At 55.0% G+C, this 22159-nt stretch overlaps 1 protein-coding gene across 1 annotated transcript in view; it reads left to right on the forward strand.

Annotated features, from left to right (window-relative positions):
• The window catches only part of BABAM2 (BRISC and BRCA1 A complex member 2), a 547594-nt gene extending 525753 nt beyond the window's left edge, over window positions 1-21841 (forward strand). The window contains exon 12 of the mRNA XM_075535418.1: window positions 21428-21841. Within this exon, the coding sequence (XP_075391533.1) occupies window positions 21428-21491 (64 nt within the window). The 3' untranslated portion in view covers window positions 21492-21841. The remainder of the gene's footprint in view (window positions 1-21427) is intronic.
• Window positions 21842-22159: the final 318 nt, after the last annotated feature.

The raw sequence follows: 22159 nt of genomic DNA on the forward strand, positions 1-22159 counted from the left end.
CGAGGACAATAGCACCTGTGGTAGACACCAGGTTGGGGGAAAGGCATCAGCTCTATAGCTCTGACCACATTTAGCAGGATGATCTATTGTGAGCCACAGGAAAGAGAACATCAGTTTGACAGCTTGAGGACTATAGCTGGGGAAGGGAGCCAGATGCCTCTGTGACAACCTGCAAGGCTGCCCGAGTGCCACCCCACCTGGCCTGAGCTCGGTGGATGCCTGACAAAATGCAGAGACTCAGAACAAATGCTTCTTTTTAGTGCCCCCCCCCCGCGTCCCCCGCATCCAAACAAAGTCTAACGGTGTCTGTGTTCATCGTCACAAGGCAGCGGCTCCTCCACATGGGGAGAGTTTGCGTCACCCTGGCATCTCCACACGCGTGCACTATCTGGACAAGAGGGGACCAGAACCACAGGATCCAGTGGGCCCTCCTATCAGGGTCACTGGGCCTATAACGAAGTTTCAGGCAAATTAGAAAAAACCCCTCTTAGGACAGTGCAGAGTTAGCCTAATAACACCGTTTGGGAGAGAAACAGGTGTTCCCTTCTCCGGGCAGACATCCCTGCCAGAGCACACAGCTCTCAGCCCATGCGCCCGCCCAGCCAGACGCTCGCTGCAGAGCAGCCGACCGGATACCTGATGTGCTGCAAGGCTGCGAGGTGCCCCAGGGCCTGGCTGGTCACTCTCGGGGTAACTGCCCGGAGCTGAGAGCAGACCCTGGTGGCCTGGAGTGTCCCCATGAGTCTCTGTCCTCATCAGCAAGGCTGCAGGGTGAGGGTGCCCCAAGTCTCCCCGCCTGGAAAAAGGGCCCCTCATGGCTGTAGGCACAGACGTGGTCAACTCGCAGCAGGCGACCAAACAGCCACTGTCATCAGGTTCGACTCCCAGTGACCCCATGTGTGTCTGAGTAGAACTGTGCTCTGTCGGGTCTTCGGTGGCTGATGTTGCAAAACCTGTTTGCCAGGCCTTTCTTCCAAGGCACCCTTGGGTGGATTCCCACCTCAGATCTTCCTGAGGGCAACCAAGAGCCTCAGCCCTGCTCAGGGCCTCTGACAAGCTGTTGACGTGGAGCTGACTGACCCAGGCATGCCGGGTGAGAGCTGCGCTCCGTCGGGTTGTCAGTGGCTGGTTCTTTGGAAGTGGGTCTCCAGGCCTTGCTTCTGAGGCACCTTGGAGTAGACTCAAGCATCCAGCAGAGCACATGAACCACCTGCCCCTGCTGGAAACATAGACCTGGAGCTAGGGGAGGGGATTATTTTGGAAATCCCAAGTTTTGGCTTTTCCATGCCAACTTCTGACTCAAAACTGGCTCATCATAAAAAATGCACATGGTTTTCCATACACTTCCTATTTCTAGGGTAAGATGCTAGCAGTCCCAAAAGAAATGTGTCCCACGGTCCAGGAGAGATGAGTCATGGTGGCAGGAACTTACCTCACTCCCAAGGTGTCGGGCTCCCCGCGGTGCAGTGACCGTATGCCGCCATGACGCTGCCTCTGCAGGTGTCTCCTCAGAAGGGTTGGGAGGCCATTGTCAATGCTGTGTGGGTGACACAGCTGTGTGCTCACAGCTGACTCCCGCTTGGCAGTTCACTTTAGAATTTATATTTGGGACAGCTACGGGGAGCACGTTTTGAAAGATTTCTAACCTCCTCTTTTCAATCCACATGTATCCATGGCTCCCAGCCATTCAAGGTCCCAAGGCTAGGGAGGAAAGAGAAGCTGGGAGCGCCAGGGCAGCCAAGGACGTCATCTCCCCATCCTGGGTCCTTCCTTTCCGGGTTCCCAAAGGTGACTGGGAGCTAGGAGGACTGCGGCTTGTCACTGGCCGGAGCTCCCAGCTGTGCGCAGCATCAAGCTGTGGGGCAGTGAGGCTGTGGACAAGTGCGCTTGCTGCTCTGACGTCTGGACGGTGCAATGAGAGGATTAAGGGCAGGCAGCATGTGTGCATGCATGCTGCGTGTGTATCAGGACTGTGGCCTCCTATGGGAAAGCTTAATAGCCACCGAGGGAAGTGGACACTGAGGAACAACTGTGACCGTGAGCACGGGACAGTAGACCTGGGCTTACATGACAGTGATCTGTCTGCCAGCAAATGTTTCTGATTTTAACCTTTTGACTGCTCCACATCACACATGCCTGGCCATGCCCGCACCACAGTGTGCTCTAGTCAGGTCCAGGGAGCGTGCGGTACTCAGCAGGCACTCGTGTGGCACAGGGTGAGTGCATCCAACGCCTCTGCTCCAAACCCAAGCCCTCCCTGGCACCAAGGCAGAGACCCTACAAGGTGGGCCGAATGCTGTAGCAGAGGGTGCCCTGACTCTGCGCCTGACGTGGGCTAGCCGGGCCCTCACTGCCGCTTGCCTACTCCTTCACTCCTTGGCATGCACAGTGGGGGTAGAGTTTTCATACACGAGGGTAAGTCAGAAAGTCTCGCTACTGGGGGTTCCAGTTCACACATGCGCCTCAGTTTGTTCCAGACCAAGAGCGTTGGCGCGTGTCGCTGTGATGGGTCGATGGCTGCAAACAGGTTCCCTCAGGAACTCGCGGGTCTCAGTCTCATTAGAGTGCCTTCCCAAAGGGTCGATGGAAAGAAACAGTGGCTCCCGAGGGCAGCTGCTAGACCTGTTCAAGTAAAGGCAGGAGAGGTCATTCCAAGAGCACGATCTTGATAGATTCTTCCAAAGGACACAAATGATCGTGGCGCCATTAAGTGATGAGAAAATTGAAAACTGCATTGGTGAGGGAAAAGGTCGGGGAAGTCGCACCGAGGAAATACCCCCTCCAGCCCCCCTCCAGCCCCCACCCCAGCCCCCGCCCTACTACAACAAAGCACTTGCTTGTTCTTCCAGGGTAGCAAGGCTGTCCTATGAGAATTTCATCTTCAGAGCTTGCTTTGTTGCCCCAACTCAAACAGCATTGAAAAGAGTTCGATTTGAGTCCCCGGGGGACGTCAGAGCTGCCGTCGGGCGTGGCCTGAACCAGAGAGCAAAGGCTTCTTTGGGGGAGGGACAGGAGGCGGAAGGAAGCAGCACCTCCAAAGTCTGCGAGCCAGATGGAGGTGATGCTGACCAATAGTCTCTCCACAGCTTGGGAATTTTGTTTAGTAAAAGTTTTCATGATTTTGCAGCCATACTTTTTAGCCGACCCAAGTCATCGTCCTTTCCACGAGCCTATCTGAAAAGCATCCGATGGCCCATTCGGTGCCGAGCGTGAGTTGTGCCTCCATTCATCGACCCAGAACTGAATGGCTGCGAGGTGCCCACGATGGGAGGTGTTCCAGCACCTCTCGTGACTGTCAGGCATCTGACAAGCATTGAGTTAAAGTGAAACAGAACTCTCTCCGTGACATGGATGGTATGGAGGAACAGGAAGAAGGAAAACTCTTAAGATTGAGTCCTGGCACTGCCACCTCACAGCGAGGGGTTGGCCAGAGCCCAGGGGTGGGAGAAAGAAACCGAGACCCCTTATAAGGGTAAGCAACTCTCCCAGCGACACAGAGGTCCTCAACAAGTGCTGCTACCTTGGGGCCCGTATTTGAGTTTGGGTTCTTTCCGCGTCACAGAGGGCATGGCACCGGCTTTCTCCTCCCTCCAGGCCGCCCCAGCCCTCACCCAGTCTCTCTCTCCCCACGTTTCTCCCAGACCAATGACCCAAATCTGAGCCAAGTGTGAGTACTCTGGGCGAGCCTAGACTCGCACAAACCACTCACAACCCTTGAGTCAATTCTGACTCGGAGCGACCCCATGGAACAGGGTAGACCTGCCCCTGTAGGTGTAGGAGGCTGCGACTTGTCACGGGAGTAGAAAGCCTCATTTTTCTCCTGTGGAGGCACTGGTATTTTCGAACTGCTAACCTTGAGGTGAGGTTACCAGCCCAACACATAACCCCTGTTGCCGCCAGGGCTCCTTGAGCCTAGACAAGGGAATAGGAATCTCGTGAAACCAAAGCCCAGTCTCGTGGTCGCAGAGCCGCAGGCTTTAGGAAAGCAGCAGGCAGCCTTTAGCAACTTCTGCGGCACAGATGTCACCCAGCTTCACACGCTTGGTCCAGCGGGGTGGGAGGTCTTTCAGGCAGGACGCAACCAGCTAGGGCCCAGAAATCACTCTAGAGGGTGCTCGATTTCCCCAAGCGGTCTAGCTTTTTGGAAAGTAAACGTAGCAGAGGATTTCCTGCGCCCTTCTGCCCCCACCTCCCTCCCATGCAGGTGAAGAGGGTGCTCGTGGAGCCTCTCGACCCTTGTGTCAGTTTCCAGCTCAGCATCAGGGCACTGTTCTCTCAAGCTGAGAAGCGCATATGTGTTCTGATACAGTAGGGTTAAAGCAACTGACCGGCCAAGAAATGAGGGATGGTTATCAGCCTTGATCTCCCAAACAGGTCCCTGCATTCGGCAGCTATTATGATAAAAGCTATAAGAACAGATTGGGAAGTGGGGGTGTTTATTCCTTTAGTCAGCAAATCATTCAAGAGAACGTTGCTGGGTCACTGGCAGCAACTCCCAAAGTGAACACAGAAGCTCCCCCCACCCCCCCTATGTCCCCACCAACACCAGAAGGAGCTGAAGTCTCCAGAGCTGCCGCCAAGAACCCGGGAAAACCCAGGATACCCCGGCCTTGGGGCCAAGCAAGTAGGTCGAGGGTTCTGGCTGCCACTGCCGTCCAGCTCACAAGGCCCCATGGCACCTCCTTGAGGCGTGAGCCACCAAGCCCTTTGGTAAGCTGTTGACAAAGGTAGACCAAGTATATACGAGAGACATTAACCATCTGCCCCAGACATTAACATAGCCTTGTTTCCTTCCGGAAGGCAGCCTTGGGAGGCTGATCCAAAGGGGCAGATTGGAGCCCGAGAGAAGGAGCATTTTAACTATCAGCGATGTCTTCCCAGAGTCAGCTCCCCACACTGAAAGTATTCACTAGGGGTGCAGGAACAGTACGGGGGGGGGGGCAAGCCCTGTCTTGAGAGAACCTAAGGAAGGATCCTTCCAGCTGTGGGTGTATCCCATTAATACCAGGGGAGATGCCCAGCAGACGGGACCACGGAGCTTCTGAGGCAAGTGTCTGCCTTGGCGGCAGCAGACTCCTACAAAACCTAATGCTGATGCTCCCAGGCCTGGAGGGTGACTGGGTTGTGGGAGGTAAGGAGGGCCCCCACCCCCAGTATTAGTGCATGGCCCAGGGCCAGCGGATTCTCCTGCAAAGTAAAGGGGCTCCTACTTAACTAGTGCCCAGAGTTGCAAAGGGGAATTAATTATTGTTTGCGGTACCCTTTAAGATGCTCGGATGAAAGGTCTTGCATAAATGCAAATTGTTATTATTGTCATTAAAGGTGCTAGACGTCTGGCCTGCTAGATAATGCCCTGGCGTAGCTCTGAGCAGAAAAGAAGGCAGACGCCTAGCAGAAAGTTTGCTCCAGCTAATTCAAGAGCAATCAGAGGGCTTGGCCTGAGACAGAGAAAGCAAAGTTCCCCAGCTGTCATCCGAGGGAGCCCTGGGAGCCAAGGTCTGTGTGTCTCCCGAGGGCCAGGGCGCTGCCCCGATCCTCTGCCAATGCAGGCGCCGTCTGTGAATGATGCATGCTTGGCTGGCTGGTGGCTTGAAGGCAGTCAGAGGTAGAGGGTGAATGCCGGCCCTCTGCTCTCCGGTCCTGTCTGGGGAGGCAGTGAGATGGAGAACCATCTCGGGCCTGCGCCTCTGACCATGCTTATTAAGGCTCTTGAGGGAACCCCCGAGCCCAGCCTGGGAGAGGTCATGTATCAAATGACGGCTTCCACTTTAAGAGACCGTCTATAGCTGAAGTGGTTGGATCGATCCCAAAGTCATGTCATAATAATGCATGATAGTATATTAGACCTGGAAGCAGTCCCTTCACCTTCTGGATGGGAATCTGGAGCAGAGAGCAGTGGAGGGTCTTATTCGGGGTCACCTAGCACATGGGAAGCCAGCCGGAGTCACCAAGCAGACCTCCCCATTCCCAGCCCGCAGCTGCATGCTGTCGGTCCCACGTGCGCCCTGTCAGCACTCGGCAGAACCTGAGGGAGGCTCGCCCTGCCACAGGGCCCTGCTGCTGAAGGAACCTTCGGGCACCTTGCATTCTTCTGGGGTGGATTACGTAAGGACACCCTTGGACCCTCCCGTGCTGTGGTCTGTACCTGCTCGTCTGGCTCTGTTTCTCCCCCAGGAGCTCGGAGTGGGCCCCACCACCCCTCGGTGCCTTAGTCCTTCCAGAAACCAGAGGGGCAAGCAGGGGAGTGGTGGGGGAGGTCAGGTTCACCCCTTTTGTCCCTCCCAGCCACTGTCATCATTCTCCTTAAAAACCACACAGTGCAGGTCGCTGGCTGAGGGTAAACACTTCTAGACACGTCCCCCCACCCCCGAGAGTAGGAGGGGGTTGTTGAGGAGGTTTGTAGGAAGGGATGTAGGAATAATAAGGGCCGGTGGTCAGTAGCTCCAGAAATCCCTGCTGACTGGGCGATCGGCAGTTCCCAGAAACGTTCTCATGGACGCTGCTGAAATGATGTTGTGGGCTGTGAGAAAGAGGACGAATCGCCCAATAAAAATATCTAGAAATGACCTCTGACTCCCTCACCGTACAGATGAGGGAACGGAGAAGTGATTCAGAGTCACCCAGGGGAGCCCCAACCCCCAACTCAGTCACCAGGGCCTGTCCCACAGAAGCTCGGTGGTGGGGAAAGGCAGCTCTGCCACCTGATAGTCATGGGACCTCAGAAAGGGTACTTAGTGCCCCTGAATTGCAGGTTTCTCATTGGCGAGAACAGAGATCAAATACCTTCTGGGAAGCAGCCAGGTTAGGAGGGAAAACCAAAGAACACTGCATGCAGCATGAAGGAGGCAGCCCTGTCCTTAGACCCTGGCTCTCAGACTTGGTTTGTTTTCATAACCACCGTCCACAAGAAGCAAGTTGTGTTCCGACATCCATCCTCCCAAGCAGTCTCCCCTCCCTCGCTCCATGCAACGCTCTGGGAATCACCTGTGTTCTCATGTCATTGTAAGCTGGCCGAGAGCCATTCGCTGACCCCCACGGTTGGAGCGTTCTGCCTGACACGCTGTCCGGATGTTTCCATGTGCCATGAGCGACCTTCCACTCTTTCTGTCCTCCCTGGAGGGGCACACCACTGACAGCAGGGAAGGGCCCTGGGCTCAGGCAGGGGGGCTGGGCTTGGGGTCACCAAAGCAGGTGAGTCTCCTCCCCTCCAATGTCTGACCTGGAAGGACATGTGGCTCCCACCTGCCACTCCCACGCCTGCAGCCTGCCTGAGGTTACCCTGTGAGATTTCCTCTGCCACCCAGCACTGAAGGTCTTGGCACCTGGGCAGTGTGGGTTGATTTGGGGGGAGGGGGCTTGAGTCAGTTCCGACTGGTGTGCAGAACGACACACCACCCGGTCCTGTGCCGTCCTGGCAATTGTTCTATGTCTGAGCCCATTGTGGCAGCCGCTGTGCCAGTCCATCTTGTGGAGGGCCTTCCTCTTTCTCACTGCCCCTGCACTTGACAAAACATGATGTCCTTCTCCAGGAAGGGTCTCTCTTGACAACATTCCAGAAAAGCCCAGGGCTAGAGTAGACTCTGAATAGTGTCTCCCATTCAATAGCTACTGCTTTGGGAATTGCTGGTTTTCCCTGTGGGCCCAGAGAGCCAGACATCTGGGACATGATTGTAGCTACGGGTGGGAAAGGCCAGAGGGAAAGGACGAGGGGCCGTGGCCGCTCATTCTTGCTGCTCCCCCCTGGATCTCTGACGGCTCTGTGCAAGCACCCTGCTAGGAGGGCAAATACCCAGAGGGTCGGTTGGCAAATGGAGTTCCCCAAAACCAGCAGGCAGGAGCCTGACAGCTGTGGACATGTAAACCACCCCCTCCAAACGCTGAGAGTCCACAGGGGGAAACCTAGTTTGCAGCCTGGCAAACAGATCCCAAAAGCCCCCGAGCCACCTCTCTGGGGAGGGGATTGTTTCATGCCCCATAGTTGTCTCCCTGTGGTCTCTTCGTCCCAGGAGTCTGCACTTTGCCAGTGGAACCCTGTGCTTGGCAATGCCAAGTGGAAGCTTGAGGTCGCCTCCGGGGAGGGCCCCTAGCCAGGCCTGGACCCCACACTGGCCAAGGCTGCACTCTGATGGACCCTTCTGCCGGGGCCCTGGGCACTTCCTCTTTGAGGGCCACTCTGGTTTTTCCCCTTTGGCTGACTCAGCAGTGGGGGGCACTCATCTGTGATTTGGTGGTGACTCACTCAGACAGGCGGCCTACTGCTCCCCACGGGCCAGCCCAGCAGGTGAGCCGCACGAGTCTCCTCACACAGCGGCAGAGTGAGCAGAGGCCATGGGGTGCCCACCGTCAAGGCGCCAGCGACTAGGCACACCATGCCGGCACAGCTGGGAAGGGAGGATGAACGGCGGGCTGGGTCTGCCCTGGGCACTCAGGTCCTGACACCACTGCTTGGCTCAGCCCCAACCCAGCCAGGGGACCCCCAGCATCTTTGACCCCAGAGACCCAGCCTTCCCGGTGGCCATATTGGTGGCCTCTCCTACAGCCTCTCATCCTCAGGGCTGGCATACCTCTGCCTGCCAGCTCTGCGGCCTCAGGCCAGCCTGTGGGGCAGTCATCCATCCATCCATCCATCCATCCATCCATCCATCCATCCATCCATCCATCCATCCTCCCATCCTTCCTTCCTTTTATCTGTACATGTACAGAACTGGCATTCATCTGCTGTAGAGCCCCAGGAAGGGGCACACATGGGACACCATAAACTGCCTCCAAACCCTGTCCTCACGGGGCCCCCGGAGCAGTGCAGCCAACAGCTCCAGTGATTATATGCCTTATCAGAGGGACCGTGGTAACTCCCCCGCCTCTGCTCTCCTTCCCACATATGTCTGAAGTTCCACCCTGCTATAGAACTCTGCCGTTCTGGGTTGTACCTCTAAATGAGCCATGTGTGTCTGTTAGTTGGAGAAATAGTTATGAAGCCCCTGTGTGCTGGGCACCGTGTGGGCTCTGCCTTCAACGTGTACACAGGCAGCCATGGAGAAGGACTGGGAGATGAGGGGCGTGGCCCCTGCGTTTGGGTCCCTGGGAAGTGGGGGGGGGAGGACAGCAGTCCTGGGGTCACGGGAGGCTCCTTCCCAACCAGCCTGTCCCTCTCACTCGTTTGGCCTGCTGGACCCTCCCATCTCCCGCACCCCTTCCTCGTACAGGGGGGCCAGTGGCTGCCAATAGAACAGAGCAACCTGCTGTCTGGGAACGAGGCCTGGCCCAGGGAGCTGCCTTCGCCCCAGGGGCATGGCCAGGTGCTCAAGGGCCACCCCAGAGGCCTCGGGAGAGGGCACCACCAGGTCTTAGTGTGCCTTGTAAGAAGTCCTTTAAAGCCATGCAACTTATTTATTTAAATTTTATTAAAAGATTATTTTATTGGGGCTCTTACAACTCTTAGAACAATCCATACATCAATTGTATTAGGCAAATTTGTACATATGTTGCCATCATTCTTTTCTGGACAGTTACTTTCTATTAAGCCCTTGGTATCAGCTCTTCTTTTTCCCCTCCCCCACCTCATGACCCCTTGATTGATTATAAATTATTGTTATTTTTGTATCTTACACCGACCAGTGTCTCCCTTCCCCCATGATTTCTGTTGTTCATCCCCCTGGAGGGGTGTGTGTGTGTGTGTGTGTGTGTGTGTGTGTATGTGTGTGTGTGTGTGAGAGAGAGAGAGAGAGAGAGAGAGAGAGAGAGAGAGAGAGAGAGAATCATTGTGATTGGTTCCCCCGCCCTCCTCTCCTCTCTCCACCTTCTCCTTGCCCTCTGGTATTGATATTCCCATTCCTGTACCTGAATTCCTTGTGTCGTGAGCTCTTATCTTTTATCTCTACCTGTGCACATGCTCTGGTCTAGCCTGAAGTGAGAGGCAGCACTGGGGTCATGCATGATAGTGGGGGGTGAGGGAGCCATAAGGAACCAGAGGAGTATTGTGTGATTCATCAGTGTTTTACTGTGCCCTGGCTGACTCATCCCTTCCCTGTGACCCCTCTGTGAGGGGATGTCCCATTGACTACAGATGGGCTTTGGGTTTCTGCTCCAACCCCCCTTGTTCTCAGCAATATGGCTTTTCTGTTGTTGTTTGTTTGTTATGGGTTTTCTTTTGGGGGGGGAACAGCTTGTACAATTCTTATCGCAATCCATACATACATCCATTGTGTCAAAAACATGTGTACATTTGTTGCCATCATCATTCTCAAAACATTTGCCTTCTACTTGAGCCCTTAATATCTGCTGCTCATTTCCCCCTCCCTCCCCGCTCCCTCCCACCTCGTGAACCCTTCATCATTCATATATTGTTTTGTCATATGTTACACTGTCTGACGTCTCCCCCTGCCCTCTTCTCTGCTGTCCCTCCCCCAGGGATGAAGCTATGTGTAGATTCCTGTAATCAATTCTCCCTTTCTACCCCACATTCTCTCCATGTTATGGGTTTTCTAATCCTGTTACCTGGTCCCAGTGACATCTCATGATCACACAGGCTGGTGTGCTTCTACCATGTGGGCTTGCTGTTTCACAGCTATTTGGCCACTTGTTTAACTTCAAGCCTTTAAGACCCAGATGCTATGTCTTTGATAGCCGGGCACCATCCATTTTCTTCACTGCATTTGCTTATGCACCCATTTTGTCATCTGCGATTGTGCTAGGAAGGTGAGCACCACAGAATGCCAGTTTGTTAGAACTAAGTGTTCTTCCATTGAAGGAGGGTATGAGCAGAGGCCCAAAGGCCATCCACTACCCCAATGTATTGCCATATAAATATATGTACATGGGTCAATACCTCTATTTTTATGAATTAATGTATTAACATATGTACACACCAATGCTTACACCACTATCCTTATCTTTGCTTCCTAGATCATTCCTCTTTTTCCTTTCATCTTCCCCCTGTTCCACCATCATGCCCACCCTGCCTCTTAGTTATTCCTCTCAGCTAGATTGCTGTTGCTTCAACACCCCCAGGATCTTTACGTCTTCCTTGTTGTTGATTTTAATTCCCTAGTTGTTCCCCTGTCTATGGTGGTGTTTGCTCACCATTCCCTTCCCCCACTCCTTCTCCCCCAAGTCCCTCCAGGACCCACAGTCCTGTTGCTTTCTCCTCCACGTTGCTTTCCATGCCTGTCTTATGTAAGTAGGAAAACCACAATAATATAGACCAAAGAGAAAGAAAACAAAAGATTGAAAGAAAAGTATACATAGTTCCGGGTCTGTCCGCTGACCTTTATGACTGTCTCCCACTGGTCCTGGGGGAATTCCAGGAGTTGTCCCTCCTAGCCTGAAGTCTAATTTGGGGACTCTTCAGGGGCTTTGTAGCTTTGCTTTGCTCCCCTTGCTGACCGGTTGCATTCCCTTCTTGGTTCACCCTGCTATGGGGGGTTCAGACCGTCCTCCCCATTGTCCTCTCTCACAGTGTGCTTCAGTGAGGGGACATGTCTTGAGCTGCTGTCAACCCTCCAGTCCTCCGTGTGCCTTAGCAGCTCCGCGCTGAGATGGGTCTAGACGGTTTGCTTCTGTGTGGGTGTGGCGGGCCAGGCCCACTCCCCACCCTGTAGGTTTAGTGTTGTCTGCTGGGGCACACTTAGCAAGCGTCGCGGGTAGCATAAGCAGGTCAGCCCTCTTTGGTCTCAGCACAGCCACAGTTTTTCCCTATCTGCCTCAGGGCAGGAACAGGACTCTTGCGGCTCCACCGGCAGGGATCGGGGTTCATCTACATTGTTGCTTCTGTTTGCGTCTCTGCTTTATATTCCCACACAGCCTTGGAGGGCTGCGCAGGGGCTTTTTCAAGGCACAGCCGCAGCCGCAGCCGCGCCGCGTGGTCTGAGCAGGGAATAAACCCAAACCCCCACAGCTTCATAGGCAGGGGTCAAGCTTCAGCTACACGGCGGCGTCTGTTAACATCTCTGCTCTCTGTCCCCCCTCTCTGCTCTCTGGGGGCGGCTCAGCAGTTTTCTTGCGACCCTTCTTGGGGCTCAGCTGCGAACTACCGCTGGGGCTTGGGGCAGGGAGTAAGCCCTTGTAGATCCACAGGCAGGGAGTGGGACTCAGCTACATAGTTTCTTTTGCTTCCCTCGCTTCCCTGTACCCCTGCACAGTCTAGTCTCACTTTTTGATTTTTCTCACCCCCCTTGTTCCTGCCCTGCTCTCTCACACTCCATTGCGGACTTACGGGGCACTCCCATTGCCCTAGGGCATTTGCGCCTGGGTCACACCCAGCTAGGTGAGCTCCACCCTGCATAGATAGCCCAAGGCTAGGGTAAGGCCTGCTTGCTCTCCAGGGGATACTCCTCAGACTTCTCACCAGGGAGTTCCTGCCTGTGTACCTGGGGACATAAGGCAGCTCAGCCAACACTTATCAATATTCAAACCAATAGCGGGAACTTCAGCCCAGCCTCTGCAACACTGGTGCAGGCAGTTGATCTGCCATCTGGGGCACTCCCCTAATAGGGAAGCCACAGGAAGATAAAGTGGTAGGTTAATCCCATAGCAAAATCAGCTGTAGGCAGATCGAAGAAGAATTCCTATAAGTCTTCCAGAGAGAGACTAGAAAATGGCACCTGGTCCCTCAAAAACAACTCAACGCAAACAGCCATCACCCCCAATGACCTCAACGAAAAAACAGGAGAAACAAAAGGCAAAGGAAGAAGATGTCCTGAACATAACAACATACATAGAAGAAGCAGACATTGAGATGCCATACAAAGAAGCTCTCAGAATGGTGCTTGGAGCGATGCAGAATATGAGGGAAACACTACAGAAAAAGGATGAAATGATAGAGGATATAAAAGACACATACCAAAGGAAAATACAGGAGCTTGAGGAGCAGGTAACGAAACACAATAGCAGAATCATGTTCCTTGAGAATCGATTGGAGGAATCAGAGAACCGCATCAGTGGCGTGGAGGACAGCCAAGCAGACTTTAATAAACGTGAACAAAAATCTAATAAGAGCATCAGAGAAGCCGAAGAAAACCTAAGAGCTATGTCTGATGCTATGAAGCGGAACAACATTAGAATTATTGGCCTACCGGAGGAAGACACAACAAAGAAGTCATCTGCAACAATAGCGAGAGAATTCTTGGAGGAAAACTTCCCCAGCCTAATGAATGAAAACCAGGCCACCATCCAGGAGGCTGAAAGAACACCAGCACGACGGGACCCCAAGAAGAAATCACCAAGGCACATAATAGTTAAACTTTCAAACTTTGAGGAAAAGGAGAAAATCATGAGAGCAGCTAGGGAAAAGCAAGCAATCACATATAAAGGTTCCCACATAAGGATATGCTCAGACCTATCAGCAGAAACTATGAAAAAAAGGAGAGAGTGGAGTAACATATTCCAAAAATTGAAAGAAAACAACGCAAATCCAAGAATACTCTACCCAGCCAAATTATCGATCAAGATCGATGGAGAAGTAAAAGTCTTCCCAGACAAGGAAAAACTCAAAAAATACGTTACAACAGCAGGTCAGCCCTCAACAACCAAAAGGTAAACGGCCCCCACCCCCCCAGCGGCACTGCAGGAGAGAGGCCTGGCACTCGACCTCTGAAAGCCCCTCTTGGGAACGGCCCAGAGCTCCACTTGCTCTACTGTGACACTCGGGGCCGCCATCAGTCCACACTGGTTCCATAGCAAGGAGTCCAGACTGATGTCCTTCTTGGTTATCTCATGCCGCTGTAGCAGAAACACCGCACATGGCTGGGCAGCTTCAACCAACAACTGTATTTCCTCGCAATGCCGGACACGGGGAGTCCCAAGTCCAGGCGCTGGCTCTCTCTGTCGGCTCTGGGCAAAGTCCTGGTCTCTTCAGATCCTCCAGTGCCTGGGTGTGGCTCTTCGGCCACCTCTGCCCGCCTGCTCTGCTCCTTTCCTATCTCATACAAGATTGACTCCACACCCCCATCCCTCAGTCTGTTTGGCTCATGCACATCCCCACCCCACCCCCCAAGGGATATAAACCCTGGGCACACAATGAGGATTTACAGCTCACGGATTTGGGGGGCACGATCCAGTTGTGTCGATTTGGTTTTGCGTCGCTTTGGAGGGAAAATGATCCCACGGGAACCAGCATACCACCCAGTATTTAGGACCCTAGTTGGTGGTGGGTTGAAATCCTCACACACTCCAGCGTTGGATGGAATTCAGCACATGCTGAGCTTCCTGGCTTGTCCTGCCCGTGGCCAGGAAGCCCGGGTGTCGAGGGCATGGTCTGGACACCCATCGAAGCATCTGAAACTCCAGGCACACCACTGCTGGGCTGCCTCCGTGTGGGAGTCCAGGGGAGGCGTGTTCAGTTCCAGCGCATGAGGGAGCCCTGTTTGAGCTGTGAGCCTGTGATAGTAGGTTCCAGAGGTGTTCGCAAGCCTGTGAAACTCAAGTGTGTTGACTTGCTTAGTTTGCAAATCTGGACCCGCTGAAAACATACCGAGCCTGCTCGAGGGACGGTGAACTTGTTTATTCCTGAAGCCCACTGCAGAGCCTCTGGCTGCCATGGCTCAAGGTCAGACCGCCCCATGCCAGCCACTGCACACAAGCACCAGGTGTCTGGTGCGGAGGCATCACAGGGCCACAGCAGGGCTTTGAAACAGAATCAGGTCTCTTTGAGGGGACCATGAGACTAGCCCCCAGTGAGTCAGCACGTACAGTGGTGGAGGACAGTGAGGGCAGGCGAGACCACAGGTCTGATGAGCGGGCTTGTCTTACACCGCTTCCAGGTCTGCTCTGATTTTCCGACCGCATCGGTTTCCATATGGCTGATTGAGGGCATGTGTCCGTGGACGTCACAGCTGCAGAAGAAACCAGAAAAAGAAACGCGCCTTAGATGTTTTGGAAATTGCCTCTATTTGCAAACCTGACCTCTGACTCAAGTTACACGTCCTTGATTTCCTGACATGGAGCCCTGTCCTGAAACCACACTGCTCCGCCGTGCTACACGGCCCCCGCTCCCCACCCCAAGCACCGCCCCTACCACGTGGGCCTGACTCTAGCAAACACCGTAAGGCTCCTCTTAACAATGGCCCAAGAAAAACATTTCTGGGTTCCAGAAAGGCTGCTGAATGCTGTTTTGGAAAAAGGCGTTTGTTTAGGTTCTTGTAACACAGAAAAGGTCCCCAGTGAACGAGACTGAAGCCAGCAAGGCCCCCAGGGACTCCCCACACAGGCCTGTCCTGGCGGGAGTGCCAGACTTGGCGCCCAGGTGGCACTGGCCTGCTCCCGGCCCCAGCTCTTCGGGCTTCGCTCTTCTTGCCTGCGAGATGGAGGGCTGGCTCCTCCCTGCGCATCTTAGCCTGCCCTGCGTGCCCCGCCCGCCCCAAAGTCCCCAACTTCTTTGGGCTATATATACTCTTCTCTCTCTCTCTCTCTCTCTCTCTCTCTCTCTCTCTCTCTCTCTCTCTCTCTCTCTCTCTCTCTCTCTCTCTCCTTCCCTCTGTCTCTGTCTCTCTCTCTTGTCGGTGCCTGCAGATTTTCAGATGGCAATTTCAGGGGTCTTTGTTATTTCGCTAAAAGAATAAACAATTGAAAAAAGAGAGAACTGCAGTCCAGTAGGGCAAACATTTTAGCTGAGCCACCCCCCTCCACGCCCACCCCCAGCCCCACAAAGATTCTCCGCTTCCTACTCCAAGGCCCCCGGCGTCTCCCTGGTGGCTTCTTGGTCCTTTTTCCTACACCCACTTCCCTCAGACCCTTGTCGTGAGGAGCTGGTCTGCCCTTTCCGGCCCACGGAGGCCCTAGAGGACTGAGCTGGACCGTACCACAAGCTTCCAAGGTCTCCACCCCGGCAAAGCGGATCACAGGTCTTTCTCCCTCAGAGTGGCCCAGTGGGTTGGGGCGACTGAGCTGGTTTGTTAACCACCGCGGGCTTGCTTACCGGGGCTTGGTTAGTTCCTGCCCCAGGCATTGCTCCCCCTGACATCTTCAAGCTCCTTGTTCCCAGGTCTCCTCTCAGTCGGGAAGCCGAGGTCCGGGCCCTGTTCTCCTGTCCCTCCCCTGGCCGTGGCCCCACTCACCGATGGCTCACAGCTCTGCAGTGCTCATCACATAGCCGCCTCACTTGGGAAATAGTGGCAGTGACAATAACTACTGCTGCTACCTTTAAGGACACCCCCCCCCAGCTGTGTGCCAGGCTCTATGCGGGGGGCTTTAGATGTACACCCCACACCCTCACCCCTCTCTGAAAGGAGCTGCTCGTGTCCAAGCATAACAGATGCAGAATCCACCCTCAGAGAGCTCGCAGGACTTGCTCGAGAGCTGGGAACTGGGCGTCACTCAGAGATCACCAAGTTCAGACTTTTGTGGTTCTCGGTTCTAGATGACAAATGAGCCAGGCCCTGGACTACACCCCAGCCTCGTGGCTCAATGCTTCCTCTCGGGCAGCAGTTCTCAACCTGTGGATCCCGACCCCTTTGGGGGTCAAACAACCCTTTCACAGGGGTGGCCTGATTCATAAGAGTAGCAGAATTACAGCTCCGAATTAGCAACGAACATAATTTTATGGGGAGCCACAACATGGAGAACTGTGTGAAAGGGTCGCAGCATTGGGAAGGTTGACAACCACTGCTCCAGGGTCTCGATTCCCCTGGCCCTGTGACCTTCAGCAGCCCTCTGGTCTGCGACTGTCACCTCCTTCTCTGCCACAGCCGCCCAGAGGGAACACCCCCAGCAGGTTTGGGCAGACATCAGGCTAAGGTGGGGACGCACTTCTCGCTGCAGAGTTCAGGCCTCCGGCAGCTGTGGGGCAGCATTCAGGAGAGCGCCAGGATTCCAGTCACTCTGACAGAGGGCCAAACCCTGTGGGGGGAGGGCATCTCTGTGCCCCCCCCCCCAGGGGCCTATTTAAGCTGAGAAGTGAGAAAGGCCTGATTCAGGCAGCCAGAAGGCAGGGCATGAACTCAGGGCAAAGACCCCAGGGCCCATTCAGGGCTCCCTCTTGTAAAAGCACACCTGCTCCTAATGTCCCTGCTGACTCAGAGCCGCTGCCCCTTGGGTCCCACTCGATCCCTGTGACAACAGCCAACACCTTCATTCATCTGTCTCGTCAGGCACCGCGGCCCACATGCTCCCTTGCAGGTCGCATTCCGGCTTCACAGATGAAAGCACTGAAGCTAACAGGTGCAGTAACTTGCCCACCTGGTCCAGCTCATAAGACACTGGGCCAGGCCTGGAGCTCAGGTATGGCTGGCTCCAGCCCACACAGCACTACCCAGCCGCAGGTCCTGTAGCTGTGGGCACTCTGCCTCTGCCCAGCCTGGAGCTCATCAAGCTCAGCAACCTGCTTTGAGGCCCGGAAGGAGAAGAGATGTATTTACCCATGGACCCCAGGCCCAGCAACAGTGGGCCTGCATACCCCAGCTCCCTGACTCCTGCCCCAAAGATGACCCTGCCCTACTTGTGCCCTGGATTCACGGACAACCTGCCCAGCCTCGTCCTGAGGTCATGCCTTGACGTTGGATTCTCCTAGGCTGAGACTCAGCTGCATGAAGGAAGCCCTGAGCAAAGAGATGGATCGGAGGAGGTCAGGAGCGCTTTCTGTCCGCAGGCATGAGGAGGGCTCATCTGCTTATCCGTCCAGTGTGAGGCAATGCAGCGTTTGAGTCAGGACCCCTCTCCCTGTGGGCCCCATTCGGCTAGTTAATGGGGGCTGAGGAGACACCCCTCACCCCCACCCCCACCCCCACCCCCGTCAAGCTGTTAAAGCTGACCAGACACTTGGCCATACAGATAACTAGTGCTATTGACATGCGATCCTCTGGGCAGCTCTGTTTCCTTGGATAAAAAGGCGAAATAAATGAAAACAGCGCTTAAAGAGAAATATCTATAAATGGGTGGGAGCCAGTTGTCATTTCTCCCTGCCCCCCTCCCTTCGCTGACTTAATGAGGCTCCAAGTGGCGAAGGCTCCCTGCAAACAGCTGGCGGCCTCCTGTCTCTAAATAGCCCTGCTCCGCACTGCTTCCCCTCCTGGCAGAGGTGGCGCACGCGTCACAGCCACAAGGCCGGCCGGCAGGGGAAGCCCAGACGGAACAGGGAACTTGAGAACTTTCTGAAGAAGGAAAGAGCCTGGCTTGAGAGCGTGCTCCCTCTTGTCAAGATCTTTTGCCTAAAAAGTTCGCTCCCTAGCAGGCCCCCTGCCCCCCTCCCCATTCCCAGGAAAGCCTGTGCTGCTGGCACTGGCTTCAGAGTCCTGGCGATGCCAAGTCTGAGGAGGCCTTGTGGGCCTGCCCCTTCTCCCTGAATGTCCTCATCTGGGGCAGGGGGCAGGGTGCTGATGGGTAGCTGGCCCTCTACAGGGCACTTGGAACAGGGAGGCAAGGGCCCTTCTGCAGCTCACAGGCCCGAACCCCTGGAAGAGAGCTGCAAGGGCTTAGGGAATGGGTGGCCCTGGCGTTGGGTGGTGGCAGACAAGTGTCCCATCAGGGCAGGCTGATTCCCCTTGCTCACCGCAGGGAAACCAAGCCTGGGCGGGGGCACTCGGTATGGGGCCAGCCTTGCCCTCGAGGGGGGTTCTCCGCACCACACGATAGTGCCCTCCTGGCATGAAGGGGAGGTTGCCCAGTGCCACCGGCGAGAGACCTCTTGGAGCTCCTGAGGGTCGAAGAAGGTGTCACTCTGGCTGGCCCACGATGGGGTGGTTCCGGACAAGGGTGCCTTTCTTTCTCTCTCATCATCTGCATGGTGTGAACCGTGAAAACCAAATAGAGCTTTCCTCTTTAGTGCCTGAATACCATGGCCGCTTGCTTGCCGAGAATCTCTCTGCCCAGCTCCCTGCACAGCGTTTCCTGCACGTGCCTGACCGGTCTCTGACAAATAGGAGACCTTCAGCTAAGACACGGCGTCCTCACTGCGTGCTTCCGCGGGCAGGGATCCGAGGAAGGCTGTGGGCCCCTGGGCGGAGGGCATGCTCCATGCCCAGGGGCTTGTGGGTCCGACCTACTGGATCACGTGTGTGTGCACCAGTGACATAGGCCCTGTGCAAGGCACACAGTGTCTGTGAGCTGGAAGAGAACCTTGTAATGGCCCATGGGGATCTTGGGGGGAGGAGGACACTCGGCCTGAGCACCAGTGGAGCCCAGAGATAGGACATGGCGAGTAAGGGGTACCAGTGGTCCAGGAGGATGAAGGGAGGAGCCCTATGTGGGGCTACGATGGGTGTCCAGGGGTCTGCCGCATCCCCTAGTTGCATATAACATATGGGGGGAGGTTACCCTAAAGTTTTTCCGGCGGAAAGAATACTCGTCTCTCATTACCTTCTCAAAGGGACACATGATCCCAATGTGTAATGTAGGACAGGGAAACTTTTTTTTTTAATGATTTGGTGCCAGACTGTGAGAGCCATGGGTGCCAGGCTGGGAGTCTGGAGAAGTGACCTGGTCCAGCTGGTGACCGAGCCTCATCCCCTACGAAGGATTGGTCCAGGGGATGTGGTGACAAGGCTTCTGCAGCAATTTTGCTGCAAAGGCCCAGGACTGGGTGTTGGGGTGTCATGAGCCTGGAAGGGCGGTGGGAGGAGGAAGAGTCATCTGGATGGAATGAGCGCAGGGGCCCAGGGAGAAGTGGCAGGTGGTTGAGACAGACCCCCAGGGCTCTGTTCTAGAAGTACATTCACACGCACAGAAGTGGGGAAGGCTCCGCCTGGAACACACTGGTCTCAAGGACAGAGGCGTCCAGCTCAGATGGTCCCGAAAGTGGTGGGTAAGTTTGGGAGCAAAATGCAGGCTGGACACCCAGTTGGGGACAGGGTTAGATATCTGCTCAGGGAGCCAAGAACTCCAGAGGAACCTCAGGGCAGGCTGCAAGGTTAAGAGGAGAATTGGAAGGAGAGAGAGCTGCAGAAATATCCCCATGGGAGTGGGCCGAGGAGGTGGTGCTGGAAAGAGCTGTGATGAGGACAGCCACAGGCTATGGGAAAAGGAAGCCGCCGGGAGGGGATGCCATTTTCAGACGAGGCTGAGAAAGGGCCAGCAGGCGAGGAGCAGCATCCTCAGGGGCTGAGCCGAGCAGCTGCCGAGTAGGGGTCCCTCTGTTCGCTCCCGTCACAAGTGACCCCACCGTCCTCGCTGGCTGCTAGCACACTGTTGCTTTGCATAGGCTGGGCACTTGGCTTCTTACCGTGAAGTCACCCCTGACCCTCCTAATCTGCCTGGAGCCTGGAGCCCACGTGTAGGGTCTGTTTGGTAGCCCTTCCAAGCCCTTGCTATATGAGATGTTTAAGGCAGGACTGCTCTGAATGCATGGGGGCCAGAGGAGGGGAGGGGCCTGAGCTGCCCACCTCCTGCCCCTCCAGCTGCCTCTCCACCATTCCTACCTTACTCACCCTTTCTGCCCAGGCAGGCCAGACCTCGTGTAGTGTCCAGCTCACAACAAGGCCTCTGAGCCTTTTCTCCTGCAGCTTCCTCAGCTTGGGACACGGAATGCCTACTCAACCACCTCCTCCACTGGTCCCCGAGCGGCGCACACCTCACTGCCCTGCTGCAGCTTCTCTGACCACATCAGGGGGGATTCCATCTTTGTGGGTGCCACCTCTTCTGAAATGAGTTATCCCACATGGCAGATACCACACCTGGGTCGCTTCCCACCCTGGGGCCTGGCACTGAGGGACCCCAGCTGGTGCTCAGGATGCAGGCCAAACCTCCCACTCAGACCCTGCCCCTCATCTTTCATACCCAGCCTTTATACCCGCCGATGCAGCGGTCCTCAACTCTTTTCACAAGGGTCACTCAATTCACAACAGTAGCAGAATGACAGCGATGAAGTAGCAATGAAAATGATTTTATACATGAGGAATTGTATGAAAGGGTCGCAGCATGAGGAAGGTTGAGAACCACTGTGTTAATGGACCAAACTATAGCTACGGCTGTGTTTGAATCGAAACGGAGCCTGTAGGCCATTCAGGAGTCCGCCCTTGCAGATTCTCTTTGCATGAAATCAAAGACCCAGCTGGACAGAAGCCACTCTCCTCGTGATGTTTGGGTCGGCTAACACTGGGTGGGCAAATCGGTCCCCCTGTGCCTGGCAGCTGGACCAGGCCCTGCTCTTCAGAAAAAGAGCAGGTCACAGCTGAGGACCCCTCTGCTCAGAACTTCACTACTGCCGTGTGACAGGATTCAGCAGCTAGGAAGGTCTGAGCACAGCTCTTTGAATGCCCACCAGAGACATCTCAGCCTTGAACTGCATGGGCCTCCCTTGGAAAACTCCAGGTAGTGGTACATGAGTCGGGGAGGGACATGCAGCCCAGGATGCGTGGGCAGTCACTGTTCTTGGTTGGGATGAAAGATCTGAGCTGTAGTGTTTTCAAGTGGCTTGTGCTAACCTTCTCTCTCTCTCTCTCTCTCTCTCTCTCTCTCTCTCTCTCTCTCTCTCCCTCCCTCCCTCCCTCCCTCCCCCCTCCAGGGCTTATTTCAAAACCTTTGTGCCTCAGTTCCAGGAGGCAGCATTCGCCAACGGAAAGCTCTAGGAAACACCGGGCTCGAGAGGTGGCCATGCAGCCTGCCCTGTCTACACAGGTGTCAGCACACACAGCGGCTTCCTGGAAGCCACTTGGAAGGTCGCCGTGGAGGTGCTGTGCCCAGACAGCCACTCTGCTAGCCGAAGCTCCAACCCCAGAGCCCCTCCTCACATCTCCTCGCTCCCTCTCTCCTTCATTCTGTTTTGTAGTTGGAATAAATGAAGTCGCCTGTCACCAGGCAGTGTTTTCCCGGGGAAAGTAAGACGTTGGCATGTACATGCCTTATTCCAGAGCTGTGGGCTCTGAGATCTCATGTAGGTTTTCAGATTAAACATCCATTTTGCTTATTTTTTCCTGAAGCTAGTGTCTGTGTGTGTGTGTGTGTGTGTGCGTGTGCGTGCGCACACATACATTTACACTCAAGCATTTCCCACTCAGACCGTCCTCTATTGGGAACAAGAAGGTGCCTGAATGAATCTGAACATCCTGTGGGTTCCTGCCACCCAGCCAGGCCCCAGGCAGGTTCTCAGGAACTTGTGAGTCCCAGCCCAAACTTCCCTACCCACCCCTGGAGCTCCTGGCATGGTGACACCCGCCACCACCACCCCCAAACCCCCTACCCAACCCACCACAGGAGATAGTCAGTGTTTCCAATTGGCCCTGCCCACTCTCCCCGC

The sequence above is a fragment of the Tenrec ecaudatus genome, chromosome 17, assembly GCF_050624435.1.
Source record: "Tenrec ecaudatus isolate mTenEca1 chromosome 17, mTenEca1.hap1, whole genome shotgun sequence".
NCBI classification, from domain to species: Eukaryota; Metazoa; Chordata; class Mammalia; order Afrosoricida; family Tenrecidae; genus Tenrec; species Tenrec ecaudatus.